General features: G+C 43.6%; 1 protein-coding gene across 2 annotated transcripts; it reads right to left on the bottom strand.

The window, feature by feature from the left end:
- Positions 1 to 209: 209 nt before the first annotated feature.
- scn1ba (sodium channel, voltage-gated, type I, beta a) lies at positions 210 to 13,415 on the bottom strand. Of its 2 annotated transcripts, XR_011245958.1 has the most exons (7): positions 11,625 to 13,415; positions 4,677 to 4,843; positions 3,517 to 3,751; positions 3,036 to 3,177; positions 2,394 to 2,465; positions 2,182 to 2,242; positions 210 to 1,567 (listed from the first exon to the last, which is right to left on the bottom strand). XR_011245958.1 is itself a non-coding variant. In XM_020092601.2 (6 exons), the coding sequence occupies exons 1-5, from the start codon at positions 11,680 to 11,682 to the stop codon at positions 2,399 to 2,401; spliced, it is 669 nt and encodes a 222-aa protein (XP_019948160.1). In that variant the 5' UTR covers positions 11,683 to 13,412; the 3' UTR covers positions 210 to 1,567; positions 2,394 to 2,398. The 2 variants fall into 2 exon arrangements, 1 of the variants encoding a protein (XP_019948160.1); XM_020092601.2 differs by lacking the exon at positions 2,182 to 2,242 and having other exon boundaries at positions 11,625 to 13,412.
- Positions 13,416 to 13,805: the final 390 nt, after the last annotated feature.

The following is a 13,805-nucleotide window of genomic DNA, read 5'->3' as shown; positions in this document are numbered from 1 at the left end:
GATCCGGGTATAATTATTGTTTCCTCACCAATATTCAGTGAAGGCAGCTTTGTGGCTAAAAGGATTCTTTGTAGATTTATAGGTGTTAATGAAGAATGATAAATTCTGGTTTTGTTGAAGTTTGTCTTCAGTTTGTGAACGTCTCCGACACGTCCACGTCTTACATGTCCACAACTGCACATTACATCAGATCAATGAATTTCAGCCAGTGAATTTTACAGTTTTATTTAGTTTCATCCAGTATTTTCTGGAGAGAGTGACGCAAGTACAACAACTTTTTATATTTATACAAACACTTCAGCTCTTTGCTTTTCCCTCTTTGGTTTCCACTGTCGTTGCTCTGGGAGGAAGACTGGACAGGAGTTTTTAGCAATTTGCCAAGACACCGAGACATTAGTGTGGAATTACACTGCAGCCGGAAAGTCTCCGCTGCAGATTTTACCTCTGGACAAATTGATAGAGCTGATTTTTCTTTAAATCCACATCAGTGAGGTGCTATCGTCGTCTGAAGCTTTCAAGAGATTCAAAAGAGCAAATTAAAATCAGCATGAAACCGACTGTTCAGCTGAAAGTGAAGATAAATTAAGCTGATGTTTAAATTGAATTTCAGTTGTCGCTGCAGGAAAAGTTTCATTGTTGATTTATGCGTCGGGAGCTCTGAGGGAAATCCTGCAGCAGAAAGTGTCTCATCGACTCCAATGTTTAACCTTGAATTTACTGTCGCTTGTGACTATATTTACCTTTGACCTGAGGGCCGATGACTCTAAACTCTTCAAACAGCCGACGGTGACGAGCTAAACATTCAGCAGGATCCAAACGCTTCAAATTAAGCCTCGTTTTAGCAAAATTCGGGGGGGGGGGGGGGGGGGCGACACCTGATGCTTGGTGCTTTCATCCTTGTGAAATGAAACACTGAACATGAGGACTAAATGCAAGCTGTTCTCACTGCAGTGTTCAGTAGAGCTGCATCACAACAGCAAGAACAGAAGCTGTAAAAGCTCATCTGAGTTTTAAAGGTCACATAAAAAGATTGCAGGTTTTCATTTGCGTTTAAATGTTTTGAATTGCCTCTAAAAACATTTCATTTGCAGCTCAGCCTCGTGAGTAAACAAATGGATGAAGACCTTATCGACGGAAGCCTGAAGCCGACACACTTATCGTGCAATGAAATGAAATGTGACAAAACTGTTTCTTAAAAAACGTGACGCAACCTTTCGAGCATGTCGCCGACGGTTTAGATAATCTCGTTAGCATGCAACTAGTGAATATACAATGTAGGCCTACAGTTTATTCTAGATTATCTGTGCAGACATACAGAACAGGTCTGTGTCTGTGTCCTGATGAACTACAACCTGATGCATCCCCCCCGTCCCTCACAACAGGACACAGCTCAGTCTTTCTCATTCTTCTCGTTGGAAGTCACTTTAAATAACTGTGGAGATCTGTCTCCCCTCCGTGGTTTCATTTGTCCATCGTGTGGAGAGGTGGTGTATGACGGTGAGGGGAGGTGGAGCACAAAAATGGACGTGAGATTCCTCAAGGAAGTCGTCTTGAATTCTTTCTTGACCTGAAATAAAGAAAAAATGGAAAACTTTCATATTAAATGAAAAATGTAAAATAAAAACCAGGACAAGAGTAACACCAGGTAGAATGTCTCAATCTAAAATGTGTTAAAAGCTCGTGAAAGACGACACAACATTACCTTTTATTCTTCTACGTTGTTCCAAGATAAGAAATCAAACATTTAAACAGTGAAAAGGTTTTGAGATCACACACTCGCAGTGTTGGAACTTTTTTCACTCACAACAGATCCACTAGAGTTGAATTTAACTTAAGTTTGATTTTTGTTCGACATTTATTTACAGTAGATATTTTATATAGTTATTTATACATTTAGATGCCAACTAATTTGGAGTTTCTGGGTGTTTTCGGGGGGCAACATCATTATCAAACCAATATAATAAAAAAATTGTAGAAGCTATAGAAATTTTCCAGTTAACCACAAATTTCATTCAAAGTAACTCAAATACAACCAAATATATAGAACTTCAATCAAGAAAATATATTTTTTACATAAAATTTAATGTTTTCTGCATAGCTCATTCTGTAAAATACACCAGGCTGATATGTCAGTTATCAGAATTTATTGACCAAAGAATCAGTCGCGCTGAAACAGCTTACCTCTAATTCAAAGACGTTATCAGATCATGAGTGACATGATTGAAAATGTCTGAGAAGAATCCTATGAAAGTGAAAATATTAGATTTACTTTATCAGAGGACTCTCTCCCAGGTTTCATTCACAGGTTGTAGCAGCAGGACACGAGTCAATTGTCAAGTGAACAAGAAGGAATAAAGGAAGAGAAGAGAAGTCAAGTGAGAATCCAGACGTACCAGTTCTATTCTGCCACTTGGACACTCGCACAGTTATCTTTACTTTCCGATGCTATCGCTAAATACTCGGCCCTGAGGGGAAGAGATTGAAAAAGAGGAAAAGATCAGTGGAACAGAATCAGAGCAAGAAATCAGTTCAGTCCGGAAAAGGGAAAATATTTGTCATTTTTGAGACGAGCAGATTTGAGACAGATTGTATCTGCAGGAGCGTTTCTCAGGACTTTGGAGGCCCCAGGCGAAAGCGACCCCCCCCCCCCCCCCCCCCCCCCACCACTCAAGAAACATGTGATGTCAACTTAATTATTCCAACAATTGAGCAAAGTGCATACACATAACAGAAGCCAGTGGCCTGGGGCCTCGTTCGGTGGTTTCTGTCCGTGCTGTTTTGCAGTTTCCTGTACGTAGCCGATCACAGAATTTAAGGGTTTCCTATTAATTGTCAGGGCCCTGATGTAATTGCCTGTTTTGCCTTTTCCCTGCGTCTTCTCTTTCCCAAACGGACAGGAGACAAAACCAAGGGTGAAAGCAGAAGGTGAGAAATTGGGACATTTGGACGACCCAGCGTGATCTGGATTTGAGGGAGTGGTACCGCGGAGAGGCTGCATGTGCGTTTACTCTTTTCGTGTTGTAGGCGCTACTCACGCGCTCTCTCTCAGAGCTTCCTCTCCTGCCGCTGAGATTTTCCTGTAGCAGTAAATCATCTCAACCAGCAGCCAGAACTGCAGCCCGACGATGGAGACGTACATCATCACCTCGGACAAGATGGATGCCAGTCCCCTGGTGACTGAAGAGACAGAGAGGAGATGAGATAAGACCTGTGTGTGTGTAAGAAGAGCGGGTTGGATTTAATTTGTAGCTCAAACAGGAGGAGTACTGCTCAGGCCATTTTTTTAAACGTCATAACTCACGTCCTGAATTATGTCACATGTCGTGAATGCTGCTGCAGATACTGTGGATGTAGCTTCAGTTAAATAAAGAGCAGGCTTCACTCAATAGAAATCACTAAGGACCAAGTATTGCACCTTTTTAACATTCTCTACATATACATACATTTGTCTGACCACTAGGGGGCATCAGAGCATAATATAAGACCCTGATTGTCTGTATAACCCCCCCCCCTTACGTTGTGCCACCACGTTAATGGTGATTTTCTTGGTGAAGTTGGTTCGAAACTCATAGTTGGAGTAGATGAGGGTGCGGTTGAATGTGCATTGGTAGGTGCCCGTGTCGTTGTAGGTCACGTTGAGGATGTAGATGGAGCCGTCCTGCAGGTCCCTGGTGTCCTTGCTGCCGATCCAGTCCAGACGCTCGTAGAAACGTGGGTCGATGATTTCCGCTTTGTCTTCGTAGCTGAAAACCTGGAAGAAAATGACACGTTGGTATTTCTTGGAACAGGAGGCAAAGAAAAATAGACAGTGAGCTTTAACCTTTGACCTCTTCCACGTCAACACCAGAGGACGCAGCTCGGCCTATTTTTTATACGTAAAGGAACCGTGAATGAGTCTTTGGAGAAGATTTATATCCCTGATACTTTAATCTTAGTTTTATTTACTTACTCTGATCAAGTTTTCCTCACAGCTTTCCCGTCGTCCTGGCTAACAGCTCGCCTCCACACCCTCACCGCTGCTACATCTCCGTAATTGACCGAGCTGCAGTTAAAGCCTCGCTGCCTTAAATGTGGGCTGATGGGATCTCTCCTGCTCAAAGTGCTCTGTACTGTAATGGCCTGTTTGCTCTTCCTGGTGTAGTTTCCTCAGCTAAGCAAAAGTGCTGCCTTCCGTTCCATCATGAAAAATGCAAACTCTGCTTTCTCTCTCATGATTAATGCATCGCAGCCGTTTCCCAGAGGAGACGAAACACGATGTTTTAAGTATTATTTGGGGTTTTGTGCTGATTTTATCATTATTGGACATTATCTGGACACCAGATAACTCATAACAAGATGTTTCCATTCTTTGTGCTGAGCCAAGCTAACCAGCGTCTGGCTGTAGCTTCATATTTATTGTGGAAAGGCTAAAAACTTGGTGCGTTGTTTTACGGACACTTGGATGACACCACAGGAGCAGCATGGAGGCATTTTATGTTTTAATTCTGCTTCTTTTTTACATTTAAAGAAGTTGTCCCCATTTAACTTTCCCCCTGGAACTCCAAAAGTCTTTTGTGGACTCAACACTGCATAGTGGTGAGTAGATGATGAGTGAAGTTTCATTTTTCGCTGAACTATCCCATATATATATCACTTTAATCGAAGTCTGCCTTGTGGTTCGTCTTGTTCCTACTTACATGGGAGAACTCGGCCTCATTTGAAGCCATGAAGTACCAGTTGACGAAAGCCGTGGCCTGCACCTCGCCCCTCATCTTGCAGGAGATGCAGCCCAGTTTGAATCCCTCATTGGCCACGGCCTCGGTGTCTGAGTCCACCTCCACGCAGGCTCCATGGCACGGAGATGCTACAGGGTGAAAAGGACGGAGACCGCAGGGTAAGGAGCACCTCGTTATCACTCTTTCATCGCTCTCCTTCCTCTTTTCATCGTCCCTGTGACTCGAGGGAGCGGTTGACACACGGGCAGAGCTCTGGTGTTTTCCACTCTCTCAGTACTTGCAGGCAAATACAGTATTTTACAAAACAAACGTTTTGTATTCTTACGTGCTCTCAATGCTCGTTGCATGCGTGCTATTTCTTCAACTTTAATATTGGGCATAGCTTTTTTTCTTGCATGTCTTTTATTTCCAGTCATCATTTCAGTTCATAGATTGTTGAAACTTGAATTCATTTGTCTCTGAGTTTACATTTGATGTGTTTAAATTTGTGAATGAGAGGAAATAAAGCGGTTGCAGTGAGTGATGATACTATTTTCTTGCATTCTGTCAATTGGTATCTGAGCTACAGCGTCATATATAGAAGCGTGAGTCTATATATGCGATCATCATCATGACACACACTTCTCATCGGCCGGGAGTTACACACCTGTAACTCCAAATGTCTCTTTCTCACACTGCACCTTGCAGTTTCCACTGAGGCCTCAGCATCGCTCTCAACCAATGATCGAGTGCTATTCTCAACTTTGACCTCTGGGGAAGCTTTTGTTTTAAATCGCAAGATGGAGGGGAAGGAGATGAGGGAGAGGAAACACATAGCACAACGATGATCACATGAACTCCAGGATGTCGAGGTTTTCAAGGTTGGTTGAGATTCACAGTAACTCCACGTCCTCCATGTTTGCAAATATAGACAAAAAAAGCTGTGTATCTTTTTCTTTTTTACTCCCTGGGATACAAATATTAAAAGAATTACAGAAATAGAAAGAACACAATGCAGAGAGAAATAGAGGTGGAGGACAGGTAGAGAAAGTTAGCACAAGCTTCAATATTTGCTATTTTCTACAAAAGCAAGGGGGAGAAGGAGCCTAATGCTGGATGATGCACTGCAGACATGGAAGAGGGAGAGAGGAGAAAAAAAGGGGAAGGAGGAGAAGAGAAGGTTAAGAACATAGTGTAAGACTCCACAGGCCTAGAACTAGAAACTAAAATGCAGCTCACACAGATGAACTGCCTTCATATCTTTTTCTTTGGCCCATGCATTTCAAACCGAACGCAGACCCAAACCACCCAGCTGCACCGAGAAAGAGCTGAGACAGAGCCTGAGCTTGATTTCACTCCAGATCAGTGGTTTCAGTCTGAACAGAGGAAAGTGACTCAACACTTCAACCTCAGATATAGAAGTGTTTGCACCACAGCCAAAGGAGACAGTTGCATTTTGTTATTTCTGCTCTTTATAGTCTTTTGATTCAATTTCATGTATTTCTCTCTGTAGTTGTCTCTCGTAAATATGATACTATTTATGTTCTTCAATATTTACTTTTCACGTTTCTTTCTGACACATCTTTTTTTGCATTTTATTATTTTATCTTTATCATTTATATATATTTAATTTAAATTTTTTAATTTGTTGAAGCACTCTACAATCTTACCATAGAAGCTCCACATGTTAAGTTCTTGCCCAACTTGTTAACAATCTGTCTACGTGTGTGTGGGGGGGGGGGGCTTGTGTTCACGTGTTGTTGTGGTCGTCATGTTTTTGGGTTTTCTGGGTGGTGGGTCTGCTCAGGACCTCGACATAAAAACAGACCCGAGGCAAAGATTCATTTGCAAATGCTGGACCTGAACTGCTCAGAGATGCAGGTGCACATATTCACAGAAAGCAGTCGTTGCATTATTTATAAGCTCTGCCGTGATTAGCTCTCTTGTCTGTTACAAATGTGATCTGATTGTTTGCGTTAATTACACGATGCTGTAAAGCTGCACCAGCTGTCGGTGCTGCCGCTAATCCACGGCTGCCACCAGAGGCCGATGAATGTCGATAAAATGTCACAGGAAACGACTCCAGACTCCAGATTTCAGGTTAAACATTAATACGCAATGATTTTTTGACTCAAGTCTGTGAGAGATTCTAAGACATCAGCTTTTACAGACAGAAGAGACAGAGTGAAAGAAAGAAAAAAGAGACAGACTCAGGAAAATTAAACATCCCATGCAGGGTTTGAGATCAAGGAGGTGAGACCTGGAAGACAAACAGGAGGAGACACATCACAATCACATCGAAGCACATGTTTGACACACGAGAGGAGAAGAATGAGGAGGAGGTTTGACGAGGGAGAGGAAAACTTTAATTTGCGTGACAGAGGGAACAAGGAGGGATGGAAACCTGGTGCAGGAGCCGCAGCACACACAGACATTATGAGGCAGTAATCCTGAGGGAGGCCAGTGACACAGTGAGATTGTGCAAGGTGAGCATGGAGGCTGCTGACTGTCCAAAGCTGAGACAGCAAGTTAAGACGACAGCGAAAAAGACAGAGCGAGAGAGAGGGAGAGGGAGAGAGAGACAAACATGCAAGCAGACAGAAAAGGACCTGCGCGTCCAAAGTGCAGACTGAACAGGGTCAGAGGCTCCAAACTGCCTCTGCAACAACTCTCACTGACAACACACACAAACACACAGAGCATCAAAAATGCAAAAACCATTGCGTAATCTGTGAAACGAGGTTCAGGATTATGCAACGGATATTCCAGAAATTGCAGATTAGGATTTTTTTTTTCCCTGACCGGGGGGGCTGGCTGGTTAATCCCTCACAAAAGCAAAATAAAAAAAACCTGACTTGAAGCTTTAGCACCACAAAAGACCATCCACCCACTGAGGTTAGCTAGTTTAGCATGTCCCTGCATGGGAGCTAAAGGAAAAGGGTCATTTAGATTCGCTGAACTGGTCGTAAGAGAGAACATTGGCGACAGCAAAATGAAATGAGGGAGGAAGACACTGGTTTCCATGGCTGGGTTTCTACGGACACACACACACACACACACACACACACTGTAGGCATACGTAACTGGTGGAAAGGCATCCCTGACATTTCCTTTGACACCAAACAAGCAAGAGACTTTCCACAGAAACAAGTAGAACCACCGTCTCTTTCCCTTCACTCCACTTTGGTCGTGGCAATGGAACAATATCTTTTTCAAACATGGACTAGCGTCAAACTATTCTTACTTACTTACCAACAATTAGCAAATGTTAAATCTTACAAAAGGTTTCACTTTGTCCGTCTGTTAATAGTTGTCGGGCAGAGTCAGCACAGGAGTGACTGTGGTGCGGAGTCACACATTTGACCGATCACGCGTCAGCCTCAGCTGTCAATCAAGATGTTTCAGCCTGTTTTCATAGAATCAATTAACTAAATCAAAACCAAACTTATCGAAATCAATCAGCATTTGAGCAACGTGAAGTGAGTCATGACGGCCAGCTCTGTTTAAATACTATGCTCAAACATGTGACACTTCAACAGTAACTAAGATACATGGGAATAAGTGTCCATGTCCAGATTCATATTATTTGTCCTCGGCTGCGGCACACACACACACACACACACACACACACACACGCACACACACGTAGTTTCCAGGAGTTCTGTAAATGAAGAGTACGTCACTCTTGCTCATAAACCATTAGTGACGACAGCACTCGGGGGAGGGGGCAGGTGTCTCATGACGTCACCTCCTCCTGCTTCTTTCTTTCTCTCTTTCCTGAGCGAACGCTAAAGAACTTTTTTTTTTTTTTACTGTAGCTTCTTCATTGTTTCCTCAAACTCTCATGTCGCATGTCTATCTATAGGTATCAGGGCCAATTTTTATTGTGAGGACATTTTGACCAGTACTTACAAATTAAATTGACTGTTTGAGGGTTAACTTAGGTTAAAGGTTAGATTAGGGCAAGAGGCCAGGGAATGCATTAGGTTAATGAGTGTCCTCACAACCATAGAGAGACACGCATGTGTGTGACACAGGATGCATACAACTTACAATTAGGTCGTGGCACAGTGTCTCGCTCCAGATGTGTGGGTTAGAAAAGCCTCGAATAGAACGGAAAATTAAACTCCTCCGTCTGAATCAGTCACGCAGCTGTGAGGCCGCAGCGTCTGACAGCAGCTGCACAATTTAACGACTGGATTGGAGAGACAATAAGATGAAGGGCACCAATCGAGATCTCTTCCTGGTTTATGATGTCTGCTGCTTGTGAAGGCCAATAGATCCAGATGTTTTTTGAACACAGAATGAAGCAGCCACTGATATATAATATTCATTTAAATGATTTGCTGCAGTGCGTCACTTGAGTAGCTGTAATTGGTTAATGCACGTCCAACCCTGCAACTTAAGATGAGAAGCCTCTGCGTAATGTGATTTCCAATTTGTGCAGATGCAGTGAAGTGGAGAGACGGAGTGGATCTGAACTCAAGTGGCTTGATGGCTTGGTTGATGGAGATCTCCTTTGACCGTAGGTCCGCACTCGAGCCATTTGCAGACTGAACGTCTCCACGGTGCGAACACAGTCTCTTTGCAGCACACATTAGTTAACATCAGGGTTTAAGAGCCCTGCGTTGTGGAGAGCATGGAAACACGGATCTGTGTTTTGTTTGAATCATATCTGATTTCATTTATCCTCATGGCGCTGGAGGCATTCGTCCACCAAGGCCCAACAGTCTCCTTAAATCCAATCAAGCTTCACCAAGTCCTTTAAATATGCCGGATTCTTAATGAAGATCCATTTATGTTCCGTCCCCTCCTTTCACCAAGTTTTGTAGAAAAACCCAACAACCAACGGACGGGGGTGAGAACATAACCTTTTGCTGAGGTTGTGGATAAAGACATCTGTTTATAATTTCTGCATCCTCAGTGCTGTTATTGAGAAAAGCTTCTGAGCTCTTTCCCCCAGCGTCGCCTCCAGACCGACCCGGATGAACCTGGCTGCAGCTCAGCTTCAATCCGGCTCAGGTTAAAAACCTTCTGCTTTTCAGAGGAGGCAGACATTCGGCATTTGCACTGATATCTGTGGATTATTCTGGAAGATCTTTCATTACATCTGGAATTTGAAGTTTTTTTGGCACGAGTGTGTAATGCTGAATTTTAGGCAGACTGAGAATTATTTTCCTGTTTCTTCTTTGTCTCACTTCCCCTCTGCAGACCTGATTTCGACGGAGCCTAGTGTGAGCCTGATCATCACTCTTAAATATTTAACTCTTGCCATGTTAGTTTCTCCTTTTGTTTGTAGATCTCAGACATTTTAAATTCCCACTCATATATTTTTAGCACATTAAAATAGACATTTCTAAATAAATAAAAAAAGAGCCCATGCAGGAGTTTTCAGCCACAATCCGTTCCTTTTCCTCTTCTTATGGAAGAGTCCATCCAATTTCCTCTCCCGCCTCATGTCCTCATCCTCACTGCGTCCAGCTCCAGATGTGCTCGCTGACTTCAGGCCTTAACTAACCCGTCTGCCCTTTAACTGAACGTCTATTTTCGTCCGTCGAGGTCGTATAAACTAATCTTCACTCGTCTGCTCTCTCTCTGGTCTCTGACTCAACTTTCTGCAGCGTCTGCCTGCTTTTGTTCCTCTGTCATCTGTCGAATGATCAGCCTCTTCATTTAGAGGAATAACAACGTTACAGTGAATGTGATGATTTTTGAGATTATGAATGTGTGTTGACTTTTGCATGTGTGTGCACTCACTCGTATTGTTGCCAGTGACGGAGTGTGAGACAAAGAGAAGCTCAGTGCTCAGTAAATCTCTCTATTTAATGCATTGCTTCCTTTTTGTGCTTAAAAAAAAGTTTTGATATCTGCCTGTCACGTTACCTAACATCAACTACTTTTTGGTTTTCCTTTCATTTGGATTGGTTTTCTACCCAGATTTCTATTTTCTACTAAGGATTTAAAGGGTTTGTTTCCATGGTTTCAACCCATTTACCAATATTTACATCTTGTTTAAACTGCCTCCAGTCATTATTAATTCACGCCTATTGATTATTTTACATTAAGTTATGTTTTCAAATCAGCCTAGACGCCATAAATAAAGAGATGCCAGCTGTGATCATACATTTCTCAGGACAGCTGGTGAAAGACGCAGCATTCCTCCTCCTCTGAGTCATGATATCTCAAACGAGACCAGCGGGAGGAGGGGAAAGGTCGAGGGCAATTTAGTGCTGAAATCACCAATTTAATCACTGAAAACATTCAGCTGATCTCCAGCGCATCGATTATCAATTAGTTTATCTGCAGAAAATCCATCAGTTGATTCATTATCTTAGAACAATTTCAAACAAAGACAAATTTGTTGCTCAGCTCTGTTTTATGTCAATTTAAACTGAATATTTCTGAAATATTTATATTGTATTATTACACATTATTATCTCTCTCTCTCTCTCTCTCTCACTCTCTCTCTCTCTCTGTCTCTCTCTCTCTCTCTCTCTCTGTGCATGTGTGCATGTGTGTGTGTGTGTGCATGTGTGTGTGTCTGCAGCCCCACATGGCCTCATCTCATTACTGTGTACAGGAAAAAAAACTGAACAGCCGGGCTTTTGGCAGACAATCCAGCCTAGTGATGGAACCACAAAGCACTCACTCACTTATCTGCATCCACACACACACACACACACACACACACACACACACACACACACACACACACACACACACACACACACACACACACACACACACAGTCGTTCTAAAGAAACCCCCCAAACATTGCCAACAAGCAGTGTCCGTCAACAGGAGACACCTCAGCAGTAACACACGGCGCAGACAGTGAACAGGGGAATGGACGGTGGCCCATATGTGCATGCCTGTAGCTGTTGCCGCCACGGCATCGCCATGGCAACATGAACGCTACCCACCACTCACCTTGGAGCACCAGGAGACACAGAGGTAGCAGCAGCAGCAGCTCTGGTCCTGCAGACATCCTGACAGGAGAGATAAGATGGTGGCAGCTCTCAGTGGCGTCCAAATAGACACACACACACACACACACACACACACACACACAAACACACCACACAGCTCAATATGACACACACAGGCAGACAAAGCAGAGCAGATATTCCAGTTTGCGGATGAGCACAAAGATACCCAAGCCGTCCTGACTGCGAGTTAAAGTCTGAGAAGTGAGAGGAGGAGGCTCCTTCCCGATGCTGGGGTCTGGGTGTGGTCCACTTGGGTTCTTCTTCTTCTTCTTCTTCTTTTCTTTTCAGCTGATACAAAGGCAGGAGGAAGGGGTGGGTGGGTCCTCTCAAGCACCTCTACAGGAGCGTGGACGGTGCTTCGCTCTTCACATCCCTGGGTCTATATCTCTCTCTGGTCTAGCCTGTGAGTGTGTGAGGGTTTAGAGTTACCAGAGGGAGGAATCACTCAGAGTTTTGGGTTTCTGACTCCAAAGGAGCCTTTGTTCAACTATTTATACTCAGTGGCAGCCCTCAGGCCTCCTGCACAATGAGGCTGTTAGGTAATGCCAGTGCCCCGACTGGCAGACAGGTCAGTGATTAACAATTAAAAGCTAATGGAAGACTCAGATGTGATCTGATACAGTGGACGATGGTGAGGTGTGTGATGGATTCTGTGCTGGAAAATGGAAGATGCCTGCGGTTGTTGTGCAGTTTCAAAAAGTCTGTTCAAATGTCAAAATGCTGCATGCATGAGGAAACATTCAGCTGCACTCACACAGCTGCAGATTTGACCTGGGCCAAAAGAAAAAGAAGGAAGCTCTGTGCTTGAAACAGAACGAAGAAGAATGTGTGAATCCTCCTCTTGCTCCTTTCTTTGGCTTTGGAAGAATAATTATCCTCCTTGTTATTGACTCAAAATCTGTGTTATTGCTTAATTCTTTCTGCAGATTCACAAACTATACATGTCTCTTTAGATTAAAGCTGACTTGATCCACGGCTGCTTCTGTACTCATCAGTTAAATCATCCGCTGGATGTTTGGTCTGGCCTCTGTGTGCACAGGTGGCTCTGCTGCTCACATGGAGGCAGTGTGGAAGTCATGCACTGCACAGTTCAGAGGGGGGAGGATTGTTTACATCGCTGTCCGCCTCATGCGCGTCTTTGGGGGCTTACAAAAGTGCGCAAGGCTTCCGTGCATTCCTGCGGGATTTTAAAAATAACGCGTGGCTGTGCGTAAAACAATCAAGTGAGGTGAATTTGCACAAAAAAAAAAAAATAATAATACGCATGAAGTCTTTTGATTTCCACAGCTTCTCTCACCTCAAACCAAACAAACGATGCGCTCTTTTCCTCACTGGTATCCTTCAGACGTCTCCTCCAGCTGATGATGGGTATTGATGAGTGGACGGTCCATCACGCAGTCAGCTCCTCCGGGACCGTCAGAAGAATAAATAAAAAACCTCTGTCTTCTTTTATTTTATCGCCTTCCAGTTCCAGGAGAGACGCACGGAGGGAAATACCTTCTGCAGAAACGCGTCTTCATCCTGGAGGCGACGCCACAATCAGAGGGAGCCGGTGGGGACGTCCACGTGTGCACACAAACACGAGAGAAAATCAGAAACCTCCAGAAATGACGTGGTGTGAGTGTGTGTGTGTGTGCGTGTGTGTGTGTGTGCGTGTGTGAGAGTGGAGGGATGCAGCGCTAATCAGTCTTTGGGATGGGTGCAGGCTGGGGAGGGAGGTGCATACCGGGGGAGGAGGGAGGGTGATGCATTACTGCAGAGGGATGGATGGAGTAATAAGAGGAGGAGGAGGAGAGAGGTATGGTGCCGTCGTTATGGCAACAGTGATTTAATGTGATGGTTCATCCCTTCCACAGAACTCCCCACGTGCTTCCAAAGAGAAGAGTCATGGGCTGGACAAGGACATTCAAATACAGGCGAGCATGTTGTGAGAATATTATGGGATTTATATTTATATAAATATGTATGACGTAAACATGGAGAATTTAAAAACTGATTTTTGTTTTCAAAAATAATTTTCAACAGGATCTTGGGATGTTAAAAAAAAGATTTAAGAGTCAAATGTGAGGTCAGTTCACAGGGTGGGCCAGAACACTAGTGTGAACAGCAAAAATAGATCCTA

This window comes from Paralichthys olivaceus, chromosome 13 (assembly GCF_024713975.1).
Source record: "Paralichthys olivaceus isolate ysfri-2021 chromosome 13, ASM2471397v2, whole genome shotgun sequence".
In the NCBI taxonomy this organism is placed as follows: Eukaryota; Metazoa; Chordata; class Actinopteri; order Pleuronectiformes; family Paralichthyidae; genus Paralichthys; species Paralichthys olivaceus.
The sequence above is the reverse complement of the archived record's forward strand: the minus strand, read 5'-3'. Positions and strand labels throughout refer to the sequence as shown.

Excerpts from the sequence above, each read along its gene's own strand:
- scn1ba (XM_020092601.2), bottom strand. The coding sequence starts at position 11,682 with ATGTCTGCAGGACCAGAGCTGCTGCTGCTGCTACCTCTGTGTCTCCTG. Across the intron at positions 3,752-4,676 it reads ATGAGGCCGAGTTCTCCCAT|GTTTTCAGCTACGAAGACAA; the intron begins GTAAGTAGGAAC and ends ATTTTCTTCCAG. Across the intron at positions 2,466-3,035 it reads GAAGCTCTGAGAGAGAGCGC|GGCCGAGTATTTAGCGATAG; the intron begins GTGAGTAGCGCC and ends TCTTCCCCTCAG.